Source organism: Drosophila biarmipes, chromosome X (genome assembly GCF_025231255.1).
Source record: "Drosophila biarmipes strain raj3 chromosome X, RU_DBia_V1.1, whole genome shotgun sequence".
Classification (NCBI taxonomy): domain Eukaryota; kingdom Metazoa; phylum Arthropoda; class Insecta; order Diptera; family Drosophilidae; genus Drosophila; species Drosophila biarmipes.
Window position 1 is genome coordinate 13,588,289 of NC_066611.1, and position 22,595 is coordinate 13,610,883.

Here is a 22,595-nt window from a genome sequence, read left to right on the forward strand (position 1 = left end):
TTCATTATGTAACATTCAACAAAAAACATACAACTAACAACTCAAGGCATGTTAACTGTGTGATGTTGCAAAAAAAAAACCTTAAATTAAGCAGTTATACAGAAATATTTAAATTTTACAATGGCCACGTCATCGAAAATGTTATTTACAAATTAATTTCGTCTGTGGGTGCTTATAATTCTCAATTAGTTCTAGCTCGAAAATGCATGACCTGTGGGCTATGGGCACTCCAAAAATCAGTTGACCGGAAGTTGCGCCGAGTGTTTGTGTGTGTGTTAGTGCTCTTGGACAGATCAGTGACAATATGGAGGTACCATTCATGGAGGTACATTTAACATGTAACATTCAACATGTAACATTCAACATGTAACATTCAACATAAAACATTCAACATAAAACATTCAACATAAAACATTCAACATAAAACATTCAACATAAAACATTCAACATACAACATACAATATATGTTTAATGTTTTATGTTGTATAAATAACCTTGAACAATTACGTAATTGTTATGCAAATTTATAAAGTTTACAATTGGCCACGTCATAATGCTAATAACAAATTGATCTCTTCTTCTTTTACTTCTAGCTAAAAATGGATGCTATGGTCACTCGAAAAACCAGTTGACCGGAAGTTCCAGCGAATGATTGTGTGTGTGTTGGTGATGTTGGAAAGATCATCGGATCACAGAATATGTATGGAAAGATATAGAGGATATATATACGGAGATGTCATTGTTCAAGACTCCAGAGCATCGAAAACTTCTTCAGGTATGTACCTTAGTGAATAAAATATTTTAAGTTATCCCTTAAGCTACCGAGTATTTTGAATCAGAAAAACCCTAAATCAGAACCATTTGAATTGGAAATGCTGACAATGTTTATAACATTTAAAGCACTTATATTTAAAGATAAATGTATTCAATTTCAACCCATAATGTCGCAAGATGGTGAAAGTACCCGAAAACCCCCTGTCAGTGGACTTTTCACAACTTTCGGCGAAAAGAAAAGATTTCCACACACACTTGCACGGTCACTTTAATAAAGACAAATGCCAATTTGCCTGTGGCAACATTTTGGCCAAAAGGAAAACCCCCAGTGCCGGCAAGTTTATTAATGTTTGACCAGAACAAAAACCCCCGAAAAGCATTTGCGGTGTGCGTGTGTCAACTGCTTTTTGCTAATTTGTCTCCAAGGAAATCATCGCTGGGTTTGCGGAACTTTGGTTTTTGTTGTTTTTTTTTATTAGCTTTGTCTTGAATATGCTCACTTTTTATGACCCGGAAATTTTCACCAGCAAAAATCATTATAATTTCGAGCGAAATTTGTTGGAAAAGTTGGAAATTAATTAGGTGAAAGGAAAAGCGGGGGGAGAGCACTTATTCCGTGTCGTTGAATAGGGGCTCCATTTGTTTTGTTTGTGTTGTTTTCAAAAACACTTGTGCCAGCTTATTTAGCAGAATGAATTTCTACAGAACAAAAAAAAAAAGTATATATAAAAATGTAAGGACATAATAATGGGATTATAATAGCATAAAATATAATAGCGTAAAAATACGATATATATATAAGTATTTAGTAAAGCAAGGAAGGAAGCTCATTTTTGAAAGCCAATGTTTGCATACACTTAAAAAAATTAAAAACCAGGTTATTATTTTTTAAGACAAAGTATGTCTTTCTCCTTCTTATTTTCTAGACTTTCCTTTCGCAGCCTAAGACATAGTTGTCTGATGTTCTTTTTAAGGCCTTGTTTTTGTTGTTTCCATTTCGCTCAGTGCATGGTGTCCGTGTAAGTTGAATCAATTTAAATTCATGTGCCTGTGTGAGTGCGGCGCCTTTTGTGTGAGTGTGTGAGGCCAGCATTCATATGCATATTTTATGTTTGGCAGTTTATTTATGAGAAAGCGTTTATACAACCGCTGGCCAGTGGCAGCCCCTGCCACGCCCCCTTCACTGCCGCCGCCCCGGGGAAATGGTACACAATGGAACATAGGTATAGTGATACTTTTCGCCTTTAAAACACTTGACCGTTGCCTTTGCTTTCACATTTTGGCAAGTGATTTTGAGGTCAGAAGTGGGCGAAACAAAAGGAGCAAAGGGCAAATGGTTGTGGACAAAGTACATATGTGTTGGCAATAATAGTTAATAAATAATAATAATAATAAAACATAAATAAATAACCTCTAAAAAAGACTTTTAAAAGATTTATGTATAATTAAGTATATTTTTATAATATAGACTAAACTCATTTTAAAATACAAAATCGTTTATTCAAAAGTGAACATTGTATTTAAATATTATAGTATATAAAATTCTTCAACAGACTTTCTTAAGAAAAAAATAAAATTAATTTTTTTCTAACTTTGATAGATTAAAGTACTATTAATTTATGATTTTCTTTTAAATTTATTTTGGTAATGCATACAAATGCCGACAAAACCTCAAACTATTTTAAACAGGATTCCATGTGAAATGTTCAATATATATATTTTCCCCCTACATCCTTTTTTTCCTGCGAACATGAACCATTTCATCGAGTGAAGTTCGTTTTCCACACGTCAGGTTAGACCGTCAGCCCCCCTTGGGGGGCGAGGATCCCCCTTCGTGTGGCGTGTTGAGTGCCTAATAAAATCATAAAATAGCAGGTGTTTAGCGCGCCACAAAACGCCCAAAAGGACAACCCAGGACACGGCCCCAAAAAGAGACAAAGGCGCAGGAGGGGGCTCCGGGTGCTCCATGTAATGGCCGCCCAGCGTCAAATTTGATATTATTAATAACCCTTTTTCTAAATGAAATTTTGTGGCAGCAAACATTTCGCTTGTCATTTTGCCAAGGCGAAACGAATGACACAAGTACATCACACAGGCGCCCAGACAAATCCCCAGTCATTTATATGCACGTATATAGTGGCATGTACATAAGTATATGCATGTACATAATCTGTCCTTTTGATACCCTGTATTTGGGCCATAGGGCATTTTGCAAAATTGTTTTATTTGTCAAATTTATTATATATTATTTTACTTAAATATTTTCAATTTTTTTCAAGTTCTTGTATTAATATTAGCTTCAAACTTCTGGAAATTATTTTTATTTAATTATTTCATTTAATTTGTATACGTTTTTATATAACACATCTAGTAAACATTTAGATAAAGTAAATTTAATATTTTTAAAAATTAAATTTCTGATTATTTTTAGGAAAATAAGTAGATTTTATTACAATAAGCTTAAAATTTCTTAAATCTTTTTTAATTTAATCATAAAATGTTAGTAAAATAAAGAAAAATAAATATATTTTCAAACAATATAGATCTCATAATTTTTTGGAAATAGATTGCTTACATTACAATAGGTAAGCTTTCATTTTAATTTAATCTAAATTTTAATTTTTTAAATTAAAATACTAATAATATTTTAAGTACCTTTTTTTAAAGTAATTTTTATTAAATATTTTTAGTTGAATACCCCAAATTTCCTAAATGTTTTTCTACATTTCCAGAGTATTTCCCATTCGATCTGCGCACCCTGCGATTTTCCCTTGTCTTCGTCCCCTGACTGTTAGTAAGTTAGTTAGTTAGTTACCCTCTGATCCGAATCCCCCTCTAACACCCACCCCTTTTTCCCCTTTTGACAGGCCGTTTTTGGCGCTTTGATTCGAAGCGCTGCGGTGGTGGAAAAAGGCTGGGGAAATGGCTGAAAGCCTATGAAAAATGATGTATATCAGGTTGAAAGTGGGTGGTGGGGGTGGCGGTAGGTGGCAGCAGGGGGTGGGGGGAGGTGCCTGGCACCGTTTCTCATGTCGAGTGGCTAGCATGGCAGTATTGGTGAGTATCTATGTGTGGCATGTCATACATTTTTCGTTCGTTTGTTAATTGAAAAATGTTGCCTACACGAGGGTGTGGGTTTTGGGAATAAAGAGGGGGCACACATCATCAAAACTTGTCAAAGTCACACACCGACCCCTGACCCCACGCCATCCCCAGCCCCATTTACCACCCCCTGGCCCACGCCATGTGCCGAAAACATGTCTTGGAAATTATAATTTATAGCTTGTCGCTGGCCTCCTTCGTCTCTGCTTTTAGTCCGATTTTATTTTTATAGGGCAAGATACTCTAACGTGAAATTAGAAAGACAGAGGAAATTTAAAAAGAGTAATATGAAATATAGATATTTCTATGTTTTTCCATTGCAGATATTTTTTATTGTAAAATATTTGCTTTTTTTCTTCATACAATTGTAATTTTTTGCATTCTTCAAGTTTCTTTGATTTACGAATACTTAAAAAACTAAACATAATAAGAAAAACAACTATTTCGGTTTGAAAGTTTCTTAAATTCTAAAACACATTTTGTAAAAAAACAAGAAATATATTTAAGATAACTTTTGGAGAGCATTTTCGTTCAGCATTTAACCTTTCTTCTACTTAAGACATGGCCGGAAATTGAAAATTTGCATGGATGGCGCTCGTGTGGGTGTGCTGGTCTATTTACATGGATTTATTATACGTATACGTATTTATGTCTATGTATATGCACTCCAGCATGCAGGTTAATTAATTAGAAATATGCAGCTCAGCAGATTGCCTGGCACAAGAACAAAACCGCAGCATCCTTGAAGCGTCCTTCCCCCACTTTCACCCACCTCAACCTCACTTTCCCCCGTTTTCCGGCATTTTAAAAACTGCAAGCTGCATGTCACTAATATCTCTTCTAGCGTTAGAGCGGGATGACCGAGAATGCACTGGAAAAAAATTATTTTAAATACATTGGAATACCATTTTTTGACCGAAATTTTTAGATTTTTGGCTGCTAAGCGATATGTAATAATCACAAAAAGGAATGTCATACCTCATTGAGCTCGCTGTTTAATTTACAATTCATTGGCATTAAAATCTAAGAATTATTAACAATTCAGACTTTTTTTTTTTAAATTTAGATCTGAAAATGGGTTAAAAAATAAATGTTCTTTTAGCTGTACGCCTTTATTTGGCTAAACTACGACTGAAAAAGTGGAAAGAAAAATCGCATTTTTGACCAAAATCTGAATCTCGTATTTTAGACAAAAATCGAAATTCCATTTTTCTATTTCAAGTATTTTTTCCAAGTGCCTGCTACGTTTTCTTTGGTGTATTTGTGTGTGTGGCCTGGAAATTAATTAGCAACGGAAATTGCGCTAATAAACTAACAAATTTACGAGCTACATTCACGCCAGACCAGCCAACCCCCCGCCGGCCCCCTCTGGCCGCCGCCCCTGCCACGCCCCCAGATGCTGCTGCCAATGCCGATGGCTTTCCTTTTGGCTTTTCCCATTTTCCCAGCCTTTGCGCTTTAGCATCGCTGGCAGGCGGAAACACTGAAGTGGCCATCATTAGAAGGCAGCGAAAAAGGGGAACAAAAAGCAGGAAAGCAAAGCGAAAAGCAGGGAAAAGTTTGGCGGAAAAATGTTTAAAAATAGAAGAGTCTTGATTTAAATATCTTAGGCCTTAGTAAAAATAAACTAACATCTGAAATGTGGTATATTTATACCTTAAAACTAGAGGGGAACATAGAAAGTTATTGTTTATTATTTTAACATCAATCTGTTCATTATATTTTTGTATACATTTATGTTCTAATTCTTGTGCAATTGAATTTCCCCTTTAATATTTTCTAAACCTTTATTTCATATTTGCTCGCTTTCTAGTATTGAAAAGTATGAATTCCAAACAAACATAAATAAGATGTTGAAATAAGGAAAACATGCGTTGCAAATATGTAGATAGTTTTGTCGCCAAAAAATAGGCAACACGAAGCACTAGCGAGCAGAATAAATAGCTTGCCCACAAAAACGGAAATCAAATAATTTAAATCGCATTTCCGCTTTGCTGCCACAAACAGCCGCAGAATAAAAGCTGATCAGGAATAAAGCCAAAACAATCAAGTGCATATAAAACTATTTCTGTGTAAACATATATAGTATAGCCACAGATGTGGTGGGATTATTAGGATTATTAGGAATATTTAAATAAAAAAATATTAAATAAATACAAAAATGAAAGTGAAGGCCTTTTTTTTGGTTTCAACTGCCTTTAAAGTTTTAAAATTACTAATAAAATGGTTAGATCAATTATTATTGTTTATTATAATATATTTAATGATGTATTTAAATGATTTACAATTCGATGAAAATAAAAGTGAAGTCTAGTTTGTAGGTTTTAATACCAAACATAAAATGATTATCTTAGTTACAAGCTTTTATAGATTATTACTTATTATAACATTTGCTAACATTTATTAAATTTTTTAAAAGACTTTTTTTTTTAAAGAAATGTGAAAATTTATTGAAAAGAAATTTGTTTTAGGTTTGAAAAAGCTTAAATATAATATTTAATTTATTTATTTTAAAATCTATAAAAACAGATAAAACTTATTAACATTTTTAGACAACCTGCTTTATTTATAAAAATGTGAAAGCTTGTTGAAATTATCTCTTTATTTAGGTTCAATAAGTTATGAGCTGAACTTCAATCGTTTATATATCTTTGTATAATTTTTTGTATTGTATTTTATTATTTATAATATTGTTTTTTAATTTATTTTAAACTAGAACTCGCTATTTGTACATTTTTCATCAACCCTCTGCTATTGTTTCGAGCACAGCTATATACTTACATATGTGGAATGGGTTGGAAAAAGTGAAAACAGTACGCTTATTTCGCTGTTTTCCGTAGTTTTTCCTTTTGTGTTTATTTCGGTTTTTCGGCTGCCAGTCAGCGAATTGTCTGTGCGGCGGGTCCGTCCCCGATGTGCCACGCCCCTCTGGGCGGTCACCTGCTGACAGCAGCCTGTGTGCAGCGGGAATCCTTTGCAGCATCAACGCATCGTTGACTTTAAATGGTCAGGCAAAAAATACGGGGGATAAAAAGGAGGGCGAAGGCCGTGAGGGCGGGCCGGGCGGAAGTGGGTGGGGAAATTCAGGAAGGCGGGAAAAATTTGGAAAAGGGGGAGGGCGGCAGGGAGGCGACGTCAAGCGCCCAAAAGTGGATAACACGCTCGACACAATCCAAGGGGCGACGGTTGGGAGCAATCGAGAGTGACAGATGTTGGAGGTATTTGCCGGCGGCCGAGGACGAAAAGGTTGCTCCGGAAAATGGAGGAAAATATCTAGAAAGCTACTGAGATAAGACAACAAAATTTAAGGAATTTAATAACTCCAAAAAAACTAAGGACAAGCAGAAAGCTTCAATGAAAATGTAAATATAAAAAGGTTATAGGGTCAGAGATAAATAATGCCAAACAAAATCTTAAGACAATGAACAAGAATTAAAGAAAATGTAAATGTTATAAAATATCAAGAAAATACATTTATTTCTGTTAAAAATCTTTATCAAAAAATAGGCTTACAATTAAAATTCTATAAATTTATTATAAATTCATTCTACTAAATACATTTTAATATACAAGTCGGTCATATTTTTTAAATCCTTCCTTGGATGTTTTTTGTTTTAAAATAATTTGTAGTGCCATTTAATCTTCCCAAAAAGTTTCATATTTTGGGAATTTTTTTTTATATCAACAGCAAGGTTTATCAGCGGACATTGTGGTTGGCTTTGCATGAAAAAATGCCACATTTTTCATACAATTATAAAAATGGGCTACTGGCCGCCTACCCTTTCTAAGCCCGGCTTGAGTCCCTGTTCTCCACCAAATTTCCACCCACTTTCCATCCATTTTCCCCGCTCATCTGCATGCACAAATGCAATTTCACATGCATTCGGAATTTCATTTATTCCTTTTCGGCCTTACCGCTGGTAATGCGCTCCAGGTGATGGATGCCAATTTTCCCCAACTTGCCCCGAAAATTCCACGCTGGGATTCCCCTATTTCTGGTTTTTTAGGTCCTGCAGGGCTGCAGGAAGTGCCAATAAATCGAAGTCAAATGAAATTAAAAGAGCAAAGGCGATATTGATTGCTATTGATATTGAAAAATTTAAAATATAGATTACAATTCTTCTTAATTAATATTTTGTTACTAACTTTTCTTATTTCAAATTTTTAATTGCGTTAAAATTTTTTTTCAGCCCTGAATTTCCAGCTCTACACTTGCAGAAGAACAACAACGCCATGGGTTAAGGGGGGTTGTTTGGCCCCCAAGACCTCCCCCTACATATTATGAAGTAAACATCCCAATCGTTTTTACAACTGTCGGCAATCTGAGTCGCGTTGCCAATGACATTTCCGCCCGGAGCGAAATGTGGCCCCCTTTTTCACCATCCGGCCACCACCCATGGCCTCTTCAATCACAAAAGCAAAGCCATTTTTTATGGCATGTCGCCGGGCGATTTTTGCCGTGTCTTGTTTTGATTTACTTTCAATTTTCGTTTACATTCCATTTTCGGCATATTTTTGTTGCATTTTCCGATAAGTCTGCCTTTGAAAGCCGAGCACGATTTTTGTTTTGCTTATAATGAGTACAGTAAATGGTAAAATATTAATACATTTTTGGTGGTGTAGAAAATGTAAACTTTAAGCAAATAAAAGTCTTAAAATTCTACTTTATACGCGACCAGAATGTCCTTGATCCTTGTGGTGGAAAAAGAAAGCCGCTCGGCAAATAAAAACTCGACTCGTGGCCAATATGCACTTGGAAATTGCCTACGAAAATAGCCCAAGTTTTCATTCTGCTCCATCGCTGCTCACATTTTCCCCGCAATTTTTTTTTGTCCTGTCCCCAAAATCTTTTTCTTGTTTCTTATTACGTTGGCAATTTGGCAATTGCATTGGCAGGACAAAAGGATTCGGTGCAAGGATTGTTTGCTCACTTCGTTGTCAGCGATTTGCATATCGTTGTTTTGTTATTGCACTTTTTGTTCTTATACCTCCACTTCATATTGCTGCCATTGTTCGGGCTCTTATTTTACTTCGGGCACTGTGGATATTTAAGGCTCACAATGGCAAATATTTTGTGGCAAAATATCTGAAAGCCGACCACATACTTATTAATTCTATGACTTATTTATTATTTTATGTGAAAAAAGAATATTCAGAGTGCATTGACTACGTTTTTTTAGATTTATAAAATAGCAAATTAAAATGTTAAAATAAGAAATTTAGCAATATACAAAGAAATTTTAATTATAATTGTAATAATAAAATATTTAAATATTTTATTAATTATTTTGATTTATTAAAAGGATTTATAAATGATAAAACCAAATAATCAAAACGCATTGATTGTATATTTTTTTAAATTCATCATCATTAAAAAAAGTTAATTAAGAATTTTAGCAATACTCAAACATATATGTTTATATTATCTGATTTAATATTTGAATCTATTGTATAATTTATTTAAACCTTTTTAAATGATTCAAAAATATTAAAATAATGGTAATACTGGTAATTAAATTTTGCAGGCCCTATAATAATTGTTTAAAATATAAAATCATCATCATTATTAATTTTAATTAAAATATGTTTGTATAAAATTGTTAAAAATATTCAAATAAACACATATACATATTTCTGTTTGACAATTTAATTTTTAAATATTCCAGTATACTGTATAGTTCATAAAAAACATTTTTTTATAACTATTTTTTTCATTGTCTGATTCTTTATAGAATAAACAACCTTTGCAATAATAAAAACAATATTAAAAGAACGTGCCTAACTATTCAAATATAACGTACACACTTAATATTTTGAAATAATGTGAAATTTTCTGCAGTGCACTCGGGCAGTCATTGTTGTTGCTGTCCATGCAGCAAACAGTTTTATTGCTGGCCTCCATTTGCGCTGTGGTCTCTCGATTTTCCATCTGCGGCCCTCTCTTTCTTGCCATCTGCAGCCCTCTCTCTCTTGCCACCTACAGCCCTCTCTTTCCTTCTGCGGCATCAACCTATTGTCTCATCATTTCCGCATTCGACAGTCGACGTGACTCAAAAATGTTTGAGAAGGGAAATCTGCTGTTGCCAAAATTGTATTGCATAATATGCCTTGACATCAGCAGCACAAACACAACCTCAGGGGCGGGGGTTGAGTGTGGAAAATGGGGGCTTTTCTGGGGAAACCCCTTGCTGACTGCTGCACTTCCGCTTGCAACGTTTTACACTTCAATTATCTTCAATTTTGCTGGGCGAATGTCTCAAGAACAATGGTCCTGCTGATTGGAATTCTTTAACTCGCTGCATGTGCTCGGAAAAACCCCTACCGCTTTTCCGGGCCGTCTGGAGGGGGTAGGGGCGATGCGACCGGTGCAAGACAGCTACAAAATGCGACAACATTGTTGCCCTTTTGGACTAAGCCAGACTCTCCACAGCATTTTCCCGCCGCCTCAAGTGAAAATGGGGAAAATCGAACTGACGCAATGGCGTCTTGCTGATGGCATTCACTTTATTTTCGATCTCACATCGTTTTCATCTGTTTTTCTTCTCATTTTTTTTTTTTTTGTGTCCTCCACTTTGTGTTGCAATTGTGTGCGAATTTGTTGCAATTTGATTTTCTATTATCGAATAATTTGTGGAAATTTTCCCGAAGAAAGGAGCAACAGGGAGAAATAAATTGGTTTGCAGCAGATCTGTGGATTTTTGGGGTGATAGACATTACTAAAAAAATTATTTTTAGATTGAAAACCTATTTCTTTGACCATGTTTGTTAAATAGTTTCTTAGAATTTTAGGAAAATATTTAAAGCAAAATCTGTTGAAAATGGCTTTAAATTGAATGCCAACTAAATAGGTGGCTAAATTCCATTCTGATTTTGTACAGACAACTCATGTCCGACGAGGACTGTTAATTTAGCTTGTTACGATTGGAATTCCGCTCCTGTCAACGTCATTAAAATGCCAAGTCAAATGTGATTTCGCTGGGCGAATGGAAATTGGAATGGGAATGCCACGGAGGCAAACAAAGCGGGACCAAGCAATGAAATCTCTGCAGCAAACAAAATCAACAAAAAATACGAGGAAAAAAAAGGAGTTAGGACCTGAGGGATCAGGAAAAAAAGGACCAAGAGGCCGTCCGTGGAAAATGACAAAAGCAAACGAAATCAAAAAGCGAGAGACAATGGGCAACAGTATTGCATATTGATTGCGAACGGCAGCAGACCTGAAACTTCCCCTTTCCCCCATTTTTTCACCATTTTCCCCGCCCCTTTACCCACACACACACACACAGCCCCTAACCCCTGGCAAATCAAATTGATTTGGAAATCCTTTTGGACGGCAGCGAGTGCAACAGAGAAAAGGAGTCGCAAAAGCGGAGTTGGTGGGCGGAAATATACTAGGGAAGTGCACTCCAAAAACCCTGAAAATTCCTTTAAGTTTCCTTTTTTTCAAATTCTGAAGTAGTATTGAATTTAGTATTTTTGGTATTTTTAAGTGAATAAAAATCATGCACGGTTATCAGTATATAATACTTTATACTACTTTTATACATATATTTATATTTCTTTCATATAAGAAGTGGTTAAAATCCAAAATATAAGATATAAACTTAAGGTACTATCTGTCATAAGTATTAATAACAAATTTTAAGTAATGGTGTTACGTGAACTTAAAAATACCAGATCGAAAAATCAAACTAAAATACTAAAAATATACTACAAAATGTACAAAAAAACCCTATTATTAGCTTTAAGCCTTGGAATATAGGTAGAATTTCTTCTCAGTGCACAACGATGGGGGCTATGCAATGTCATCTCCCTTGACAACTGAAAAAATGTCTAACCATTGTTGTAGCTGGCTGCTCCGCTTCGCTGTGATGTGATTTTTGGGCATTGCAATTTTCTAAGCGGCTTAAAGGTGTTCATTCCGAGTCATTGACTCGTCAGCTTCCCCACCCATTTTCCCCCCCAAAATCCCCGACCTTATGCAATTTGTGTAGCTTAAAGCTACACAACAAAAAGCACAGAAAAAAACAAATGTCCCCAAAGGCAAAAAAAAAGTGGCAATTGTATGCAGGTAACATGGTTTTTATGCGTTTGGATCTGTGCATATCACGGTGGTTATGTTCTACGAATTACAGGGTATCAAGCGTGTGTGGGCATGGAAAGAAATGAATTAAATACTTCTTTTTATAAAAATATTTTAAACTAAATTTAAATTGTAATATTTTTATAGAATATACATTTTTAAAAAGATTAAAATATTGAGCATAAGAAACATAATTTAATGCCACAAATTTGCAATTAAAAAATATATATTAAATAGTTGTTAAAAGTCTGAAAATTTGAATAAAATTATTTGAATTAGTATTATATTAAATTAAAAACATTAATTTTCAGCAGTACTAAATGGGTAAAATATCTTCGTTTAAATTAAAGACAATTTTTTATTGTTCTATTTGTTTATTGCTCTTGTTTTTCGTCCCTCCACCGACTGACCGCAAAAGTATATTTAAAATACTGTAGACAAGTGTAAAAAGTGGCAAAACGTTACGCGGTTGCATTCAATCGTTTTGTGGCTTGGTTTGTGTTATCCACTGCACCGCCCACATTGTGGTTTGACAATTTATGGAGCTGACCGTACATTTTCCACCCACCCGAAAAAAAAAAAACGAAAATACCATACAAATGTGGCAAAAAAAATGGAGTCGAGGGAAAATTTCCATTGCGAAAAATAATTAGAAAAGCATCTTGCAGGCCCACAAAATTGTATGTCAGTGCACTTTATTTAGTGTTCGCCCATTAAAGCCCACAGATGCTCGAAATGTGTGGCAAATAATTTCCTTGGCACAAATGCGCCAACGAGGCGTATGTGTAATATTTCAATCGAAGCAATTTAATTGTTTTCCATTTGAAAACAAGGTCTGCACTCAGGCAAAATTAAATCTTGAATGAGAGTACAACAAAGCATTTGATAAGTCACATTAACTAGCTCTAACATTTAAAAAAATAAATAAAAACAATTGTATATCATGTCTTCTATTTAAATTTATTTATGATTTTATATTGCTACCAAAGAATATCTCCTTTCCGAAAGAGTGATAATCGTATTTAGTAAGAATATTTGCATACTATGATGCCAATTCCATTTAAGTTTTGTAAAATATTCGACACACACTCTGGCCATTTAGTCCGTTTATTCAATGCGCTTGTAAACTGCCATTTTGCGTAGAGAAAATGTGGGAAAAACACTAAGCTCGCTAATTAGTCAAAGGCAAAAATTGTTTGCAAATCTTTCTCGCAAATAGATAATTGCAGCCGTGGTGTTTCGGGCCTGTTCTGAGGGGTTTCGAGTGTAAATGCTGTGGCAACTAATGCCGCAACGTTCACCAGGACACTGGCTTAATATGACATGTGGGCGGGTTATTCCGCAGAAGTCCTGCCGCAGACACAGAAGCCGCAAGTTGGCAACAGCAGGCGGCTTGGGGGGTGGCGTGCGCCTCTGCCACCCAGAAGCCACCCACAGAGCCCTACAAAACCACCCAAGTAACCTGCGCACACGCTCCACCCCCTTCGGCGTCAGCAATCTCAAGTTTCCCGCCGAGATAGCCTGGATTTTTCCACGCAAAAGGAGTTGTCAGATGGCTGTCACTTACAAATAACATTTAAAATGTAAATGAATGATTTTATTTTTATTACGAAAATAATACCATGGGGTGGGAGTGCCTACTTATAGAGCCTACGTTTATAATATGAAGAGGTCTGTCATAAATTCAAAGAAAAATTGTTAAAAAAGTATAACAATGATTTTAGGTACTTATAAGTATTAATATTCATTTGATACAAAACCTTCTTGTTTCCAAAATTTTTTTAACATATTTTCGGAACACTTAATATGATAATTTTTAATAGTTCTTAATTGCTTCTTAGGCTGGCTTTACAAATATTTTTAAAACTTTTCAAATGTAAATGTAAAGCTGTATAGCTTTTAGTATGTTTATAAAATTTGTTTACCAAGAACTTCAACCATTAAAAACAAAAATATTTATGCAATTAATTTTAATTATTACTACCATTCAAAACCACATTGTTTTAATACATTTTTTTATAACTATAATCTGCGATAATGCTTTTATAATTCCTAGGTTTAATTCGCAAAAATAATTTAAATTTAAAATTGTTAAGCTTCAAAGTGTTGACCACTTGTCATATAGTAATTAAGATTTTTTAAATAAATTATAAAATAAATTTCAAATATCTAGAATTTTACTATTTATGCTAGCCTTTAATATGAAATATTTCTATAATTCTTACACGATTCTTAGGCCTATTTCACAAATATTCTTCGAAATCCTCAAATGCACAGCTACTAAGCTTTGAAGTGTTATTATTATACCTGTTTACCCATAAACGTGGCAAACTCCACCCATCAAATCAAAGTCCTGGCCATAAACGAGCTGAGTACTCAGCACCCACATCTCCCGCAGCGTCATGCGCCCCCCGTGGATCCAGGACCACCCGGAACCCCGTCTCACCCGTTCCGCCTCCAGCCCCATCCCCTCAAGGATCCGGGGATCTGGGGTCCTCCGTCGTCGCTGTCGTGAAGGTGTCGTGTTGAACATGTTAGGTGTCTTGTCGCTTATCATGTTAAGTGGGTGCACCCACGACTACGTGCCCGGCATTTGAGGAACCCCCTGCCCACGCGCCCCCCGAAAAGGGGGCGGGACGACGGCCATGTGTCTATGGTAATTTTCATAGAAAATATGTAAAATTTACAAGACACACAGACAGACAGACAGTTAAAGAAAAACAAAAAAACAAGAGCAGAGCAAGTGGGGAAATTAGCAACAACATTTGCCACTCATCTCGATACTGAGAGCACTGAGAAAAAATCAAATTACAATTTTATAAAAAATTAATTTGTGACTTTAAATAAAAAAAACGTACTTTTATATAATTTAAAATATTGCAAATGTGTCTCAAAAATATTTGACATATTTTTTCAATATTTTAAATAAATTTTCATTTAAGCAAAGATTGTTTTTTTTAAGAATAAAATAGCCTAATAATGAAATATGAAGTTAATAAATATGTTAAACTATCTTTAAATATTTTTAATTTTTTTTAATAACATACATACATACATATTTTTAATAAACAGCAGGGTAACATTTATTATAAAACACAAATAGTCATGTTAAGAGGTAACCAAAAAATATATTTGCTTGAGAAAAATACGAAACAAATGTTCTTTCTGTTGTTTTTTCACAGTGTACTCTCGAGCCGGGCGCTCCTTGGGTCCTCTGCCACTTGGCCTACTCCTGGCAGCTAATTTCTTTTTAAAGTGCGCGACTCTGGCTCCTTGGGCTACACGGTGCGATGATGCTGCTGCTGATGCCGGGACAAGCTCATTTGCACCTCATTAAATGCTGCCACTCGACCCGATGACGACAACGAGTGGAACAAGAAGCGACAGCAGCTAAATCAGTGCCCAAAGAATACGACATGTAAGCATTTCCACATCTACATAACCCCGAGGAGGAGGGGCGGCCTAAGCCAGTGTTTACATCTCGCCCCATCCTTGTTTTCGGAGGATCGTGTGTTGTGTCAATTGATGGAATTCCAGGACGTGTTAAAAAAATGCATGAATCACTAGATTAGCCAACCTTAGAAATGGAGTAAATGCAAATGCAAGTAAAAAAGCCTTTATATTTCAGCAAAATATATTTTAGCTTTTAACATAATCAAATAAATACAAATTATATAGTTTTAACTGAAATTACTTGTAAGCTGTCAAAAAGTATGCAACAATATATTATGCAGCCTGTTTGCATTGCATATTTTTGGACACCTGTATACAATAATTTGTTTGATTAGGAAAATAAGTGTTTAAAATAAAGAAATATTAAATAATACAATGAATTTAAGTATCAAATGAAATTGTTGTAAAATGTATGGAATGTATGCTGAAATTCTCAGCTCCAATAAATTAAAGACAATCTAATAAGATCCCAAATATAATTCAGGTTTCAGCTTTCCTAAATCAGTTTAAAGGTGTCTTTGAAATCTCTTCAAAGGTGGCGAAAAGTATGCAATGATATTTTATCAAGCCTCTTTGCACTGCATACTTTTAGACACCTGTATATAATAACTTGTTTGATTATGAAAAAATATGTTTGCATAAGTATGAAATAATTGTTTTTATTTTAAAAGTGACAAATGAAATGGTTGTAAAAGTGTACGTTATATGTGGCGTGAAGAGGGAATGCGAACTAAAGTGAATGGTTCTCGACATAGAAGTCGTTGGCAATTAGGCCGTGTTTTAATTGAGCTGCATTGTTGGCATTTGGGTCCTCGATGCGCTCGACTTACCCACTCCAAGCCCGGGAGCGCAATTATAACTATCCGTCAGCCGGGGCTCGCGTTGCCCATTAAATCAAATTAAGTTAATTTGCCGCACTGCGCACACAATAACGTCATCAGAGAGTGCCACTGCCAGCCCACTAGCCCACTGCGCTTCCCTCGAGTGTGTCTGAGCACTGCTAATAAACGTCATCGATGCATTGATGCATGCCAATTAGCAGTAGGAGGAGCTGTAAACTGGGTATAACCATCGTGGACATGGAGCCACTCCTCCTCCTCCTCCTGCCCGCCTACTACGGCTCCTACTCCTCGTGGCCCGGCTGCATCAATCTCCTGATGATGCTGCATCATCTTTGGCACAAAAACTCAACTGCAATTGCCGCATTAATTGCAACTGTCAACCGGCTGTGACCCGCTTAACCCTTGACTGCCTGCCTGCCTGCCTCCTCCAACGGCTCCACCTCCTCCGGCTGCTCCTCCTCCTGTCAGGCATCCTGTCAACCCAGCCACCTGCCTGGCAGGCATCCTTCCGCCAGCCTTCCACGGAAATCCCCGCGGCCGGAGTCAATCATCCGGACAGGCAGCCATCACGGTTTTCAGTACAGTGAACCACAGGAAAGTAGTAATTATGGGCAAGGTCCCACGGTACGTATGGGTAATTTCCTAAAGAAAAGGGGCCATAAAATGAAATATGTATAACAACATTTTAGAGTTAGTAAGGACCCCAAGAAAATTCTTTGAAAAAACTAGTTTTAATTATGTATATTTATTATAATTATTATAAATTTATTTTTGCTTTTAGAATCAATACTGTATTTGGAATATTTAGCTAATGAGCTTGATTAACAAACATATTTAATTAAAACAAAGAAAATAGGGTTTTTAAATTTCTAATAAATAAATTTTATTTTCAAAATGAACTATAACTTTAACCTTTAAATTAAAAAAAAAAATAATTATAAATTAACAGAATTTAGATTTTTAATTTTTTTTAAATGTATAAATGTGCCTCCTATTTTAAAGTAAGACGTTTGCATATCATTGCTACTTAGTAACAATAATTTACATATATTTTCTAAGATTTAATAAGCCTTTAATAAATGTAACACCAATGCAATTCACGAATATCTTTAGTTTCGTATTATCACTAAATTATTTTGTCATTCAGAGAAACCCATTAGGTGCATCTTTTTTCTGCCCCTTTGTCCTCAATCCATCTGGACAAGTTGACAATCTCCGCTCTGGCATGGCGCCCTAATCCAGGCCGGGGATAAAATGAAGATCATCCATCAGCAAATCATTGACCATCAAGGAGTTATTGTCCGGCCAGAGATTGTGCCTTACTTTATGTGCAGGCCATTTCTTTGCCATTTATTCTGAGCCGGGCTTTAAGTGTTTTCCAAGCAGGCGACCGAGGACGGGGCGGGAAACTTTCAAAAGCAAATTTCCCCGAGGATCCGAGCAGCCGGAGCTCCGGCTGCCGTCGACTATAAACGTCATCGGAATTCCCCAAAGCCATTAAGCGCAAATGTATGCAACACCCAAGCCAACCGGAAAAAAGAGGAGCAGGAGCAGGAGATGGAGCTGGAGCAGGAGCAGGGGCAGGAGCAGGGGCAGGAGCTGGAGCCTTCGATGGAACTGAGACTGAGACCGAACTGAAATAACTGAAAAATGTGAGCTGGCATGTCCCGCCGATATCTCACGCCCCCTTTCCGCCCACCAATCTTGGCAACACTTCATTAGCAAGCTCCGGAAAAAGCGCCGGGACCTCCTCCTCCGCAATAATTTCATTTTGCAACACTATTGGCTTGCCTTGAACTAAAAAGTAATTTCATTGATTACCAGCGAGTCCTCGCGCAGAAAGGATAACAAGCCAAGCCAGCTCCCAAACGAAGGCCCTACACTGGGGATTATATTTTACATTTTTGACTAGGAAAATCTCACAGAAAAATAAGTCCAAAACAGAAAAAGATAGTTTACCATAACTATTAGAAGAATCCTTACTTGAAATAAGGAGAATATGTTTATAATCAATAAATAAATTAGGAATTAAAGAATATGTATATGTTTTTAATTGTTAATATTAATGTTTAAAATTGATTATGAATTAAATAATATATATTTATTTTTTTAATTGTCAATATTAATTTTTAAAATATATTATGAATTAAATAATATATTTATATATATATTTTTCTTTATTTTTCTTTATTTATTTCTTTGAACCTTTTTAGGCAAATCTTTAAAAAATAATGTATTTAAAAATTCATATATGTATTTTTCATTTACCTTTTTTTATTTTAAGTTTATATTCATCTTCTTTCTGTATATTGTAAAACATTGTTAGAAACTCCCCAACTTTATGTTTTGTTTAGTTACACCAGCTTACCAATTTATTTTTTTGCAATCAATTTATTGCTGCCTAAAATAGTTGAATAAAATTGTGCATTAAACTTATTTAAGTAATTAATATATTTACTTGAACATATGATGTTTCTTAATAAGGATGCTATTTTTCGAGCAGTGAAATCAGCAAAAGCCAAGCCATAACCCAACCGAACCCAAATAGAAGCGAAGCGAGCAGCGACACCAGCCACTTGGGATTCGGCGGGGGAATGGATATTGTTCCTGGTCCTGCTCCCGGTCCTGCTCCTGGTTCTGGTTCTGGTCCTTCCTCGTCCTCGTCCTCCGCATCCCCCTCCTCATCGCCATCCCCAGCCGGATTCCCGTTTTCGTCCTGGCTTTGGCATATTGGAGAGGGTGCCAGCACTGCGGTTACTCCGGAATGGTTGGGGCTGCCGATATGGCATCCATTGTTGCGCTGTAAGTAGCACTTTCATAAGCAAACACAACGAGCGCAAATCAAAATCGTAAAGCGTTCGATTTCTTAAGTAAATCAAATAAAAATAAAACAAATCATCTATCGACTACAATAGACACTCGCACACTGGCATGGAAGAGTGCATAAAAATGTATTATTTATTCGTATGTTCTTAAATAAAATAACATAAATATTTTTGAAATTAAAATAAAAATTTTAAATTGTCTACAATGCCTACTAAAAATTCTATTTAATAAGTAGCTAATTCTATTTAATAAAATATCTTGCAAATGGCACACATTGCGTATGCGTAATATTTATTTTCTGGCTTATATTTCCTTTAGCCATTGTACTTGAAAAAAAATTATTAAAACAAAATGTTTTGAATTATTTTTCAGGGAATATTATTGCCAACTATCATAATGTGTAATCACCATGATTCCTTACATTAATATTCACCTTTTTGCATATTTTAATTCTTTCTTTTAAAGAAAGCCTGTGAATGTCTTCAAAATCTAGTTTTAAAATATTTCTAAGCCAGGCAAACCCACTGTATTAAATGAATGGATGACTGACTGTCAGCCTGGTGACTTCCCATGCTTTTCCCCACTTTCCCCCCTCCGCCCACTCACTGGGCAATCAAAGTGTCCTGCCCTTTCGACCCCTTGCAGAAAATGAATGATTGGATCAATGACGATGAGTGACTGAATGGGGGTTATTATTTGGGGGTCAGGGGGCCGAAGGTTGCGTCTTTGTAACTTTGAATGCCCCCAGTTTATCCCGAGTTTTCCCGCACTTTTCCCCCATTTCCCCGCCCCTCCGAAGCATCCACACAAAGCGCTTTAATGGCTTTGTTGCCGTGGGAGTCCTTTGGGCTGTGTGTTCGGGCCAAGGAATCGTTTCCAATGCCTTTAATGATAAGCTGGCAGTTTTCCCGGCCAGCCCTTCGATTGCCCCTGCCCCTTCCAAGGGCGAAAATTAACTTATCAAACATACATTACCGACCCAGAGTTAACATTTAACAGCATTAACGTTAACGCACAACCGAGAACTCAAGTGGGGATTCCCCCTATTTTCTCTGCCAGTTTCTACACCTCTTTTCTTAGACGTTTTACACAGTAAATATGGGTACATTTTAATTTAAAAGTAGAAAGACAGATACTTAGATAACTTATATGATAAAATATCAATATTTAATAATATTCTTTAATATTTAGTTAGCAAGTAATTATATTTTAATCATGACGAATGAAGAAACCATCAATTTTAACTAGACCTAAAATAATGGTATTTTGGAATTTTAGCATATAAAAAACACTTTAATAGTTATTCGTGTTGACTTAGCTTGTACTTATTTAACATTTATTTTTCCGTGTGTTTCCCCTTTTCAGCCAACAATCGACCTCAAGCTTAACTAATGGCAGAAAACGTTCACTGAATTCCCCAAACAATTGAAAGTTGCCGAGATGCTGCGCCTGGCAGGGTTGGGAAATGTGGAAAAACGGGTGCGGAAAAGCGTGGAAAAAGAAAAGCACACATTGCCCCCGGCTGTTGTTGTTCGCTGATTGAGTTGGAGCCCCAGCTCCGTTGGATAATGCAGATCGCAGGTCGCCCTTTCTCCGATCCAAAATTAGAAGAAAATTCAATTACCTTTAATAAATAAATATTACAACTAAAATACAAATACTTTTGCTCTAGTTAAAAAAAATGCTACGGCTCTCTAAAATGTTATGTTTCAGTTGGACCGTCGAGGGCAATAATTTTCCGAAATGAAAACCTATAGCTGGACGTCTCCAGACCTCTGTCTGTGTTCTGCCTTGTGCTCACCATCTGTCTGCCGTCGGAATAAAATGATTTAATGGCCGAGGCCCGAACAATAAGTCTAAGTGCGACCAATATTTCAGCAGCACATGGACGTGGAGTCCTCGACCCCCTTTCAATCCCCAAATCCCAGCCCCCGAGTCGCCCCTCCCTTTGTCGGGAGAACCTATTGGAAAATTCATTAATAAGCGAACGGGAAATGGGAAAATTGCGCGAACGCAGCTAAACAACAGAAACGCAAGACGGCGCAAAGTGCACTGAAATTAATGGGTTCAAAAAAGAGAAGAAAATAAAAGAAAAACCTTTAAAATATTAAAATGATGCTAGAGTATAAATATTTCTGGTGGAAGTATTTTTTTTTTAAATTTTTTTATCCATTTTTATACAAAACCTTAAGTTACTTTTTATTAAATAATAAATTTAAATAGTTTTCAAATAAATAAAAAATTTTTAAAAATTATTTTTGGAAATCCAGGCAATTAACAGAACACTTTTCCTTTTTATAATAGCTGAAGTAAGAAACTAAAAACTAAAACCATTACTAAAAATCTCTTTTGTAAGGAATTCTACTCTTTATTTACTTCTTAACATCAAACAATTTTTACAATTTTTTTAATACAACTTATTATTATCAGGCCAATATTATAACTATACTTCCTTATCAGCCTGGCAAATGAAGTGTGTTTTATATGTGCAGTAGAAATCATGCATTTCGCCGTTGGAGAGCCAAACGCAGTTCACATTTTCGGCATAATTTCTGGGATATCCGATGTGCCATTTCAAAAATGCGGCCGCCTTTCCGGAGGCCAGGGATACGAAGTCCCCCTTTGTGCCCCGGCTGTGGATGCCAAGCCAGTAATAGGCATCCGTGCTGAGTCTGGTCCTAATGGCATCCAGCTCCGATTTGTCCTTGATCGATGCCAAGTAGCCACCCATCTGGCGACAGGTCTCTCCAGCTGTGGGCCAGTCCTGAATGATATCGTTCTCGATATAAAAGTACCTCGAGCCGATCTGCTCGAACTTTGCTGGTATATGCCGTGGATTATTTTGAGGCGGTTTGCTCTGAAGTTCCCTAAGACTGGTTTGTAGCGTCAGAAATTCGCCATCCAGCTGGCTTTGAAGGTCCTGCAGTTTCGCCTCGAAGTCCTCTTTTGTTATAATCGTCCTCAGGGATTCCTGAATGCCATCCAACTTTTTCTGGATTTCAGAATCTTGGATATGGGCCAGTGATTCTTGCACATATAGGACAAGCAGCAGACCCAAATAGTAAGATGACCACTGCCCCATTTTCGAGAGTTTAATAAACATTTCAAGCAATTAGGCGCGCTTTTATAATGGAATATTATCAGTGTTCTAATCGCTGGCTTTTGTGGCCTGGCAAAATATTTCTTTGTTTACAAATATGCCTTTGTTTGTAAATATAACTTTATTTAAGAGATTATAAAGGTTAAGAACAGTACTGACTGACTTATAATTATTTAGATTTTTAAATTAAATATTAAACATTTTCGATAGAGGCTTTAATATTTTTCTTTTCATATTTTATTCAGCAATGCTTTATATTTTTTATACATATACTATATATATTTTATTTTAGTTTTTATTTTATTTTATTTTTACTTTATTTTTATTTTATTTTTATTTTATTTTTATTTTTATTTTTATTTTTATTTTTATTTTTATTTTTATTTTTATTTTTATTTTTATTTTTATTTTTATT

The 22,595-nt window shown here is 35.7% G+C and overlaps 1 protein-coding gene and 1 long non-coding RNA gene across 3 annotated transcripts; one reads left to right on the forward strand and one right to left on the reverse strand.

Moving 5' to 3' along the window:
* Positions 1-246: 246 nt before the first annotated feature.
* LOC127011473 (uncharacterized) lies at positions 247-15,649 on the forward strand. 2 transcript variants are annotated; one of them, XR_007764460.1, is made up of 3 exons: positions 247-325; positions 594-775; positions 15,142-15,649. It is a non-coding gene; the product is annotated as an uncharacterized LOC127011473 (long non-coding RNA). The 2 variants fall into 2 exon arrangements; XR_007764462.1 differs by having other exon boundaries at positions 255-310.
* Positions 15,650-18,742: 3,093 nt separating this feature from the next.
* LOC108025586 (accessory gland protein Acp29AB) lies at positions 18,743-22,162 on the reverse strand. Its single transcript, XM_017096114.2, has 2 exons — positions 21,530-22,162; positions 18,743-19,054 (listed from the first exon to the last, which is right to left on the reverse strand). Exons 1-2 carry the CDS (start codon positions 22,160-22,162, stop codon positions 18,743-18,745), a joined length of 945 nt encoding a protein of 314 aa, XP_016951603.2.
* Positions 22,163-22,595: the final 433 nt, after the last annotated feature.

Coding starts and splice junctions, on each gene's coding strand:
- LOC108025586 (XM_017096114.2), bottom strand. CDS start 22,162: ATGGGGCAGTGGTCATCTTACTATTTGGGTCTGCTGCTTGTCCTATAT. Junction 19,055..21,529: donor TTTGCCAGGCTGATAAGGAA/GTATAGTTATAA, acceptor TGCTACTTACAG/CGCAACAATGGATGCCATAT.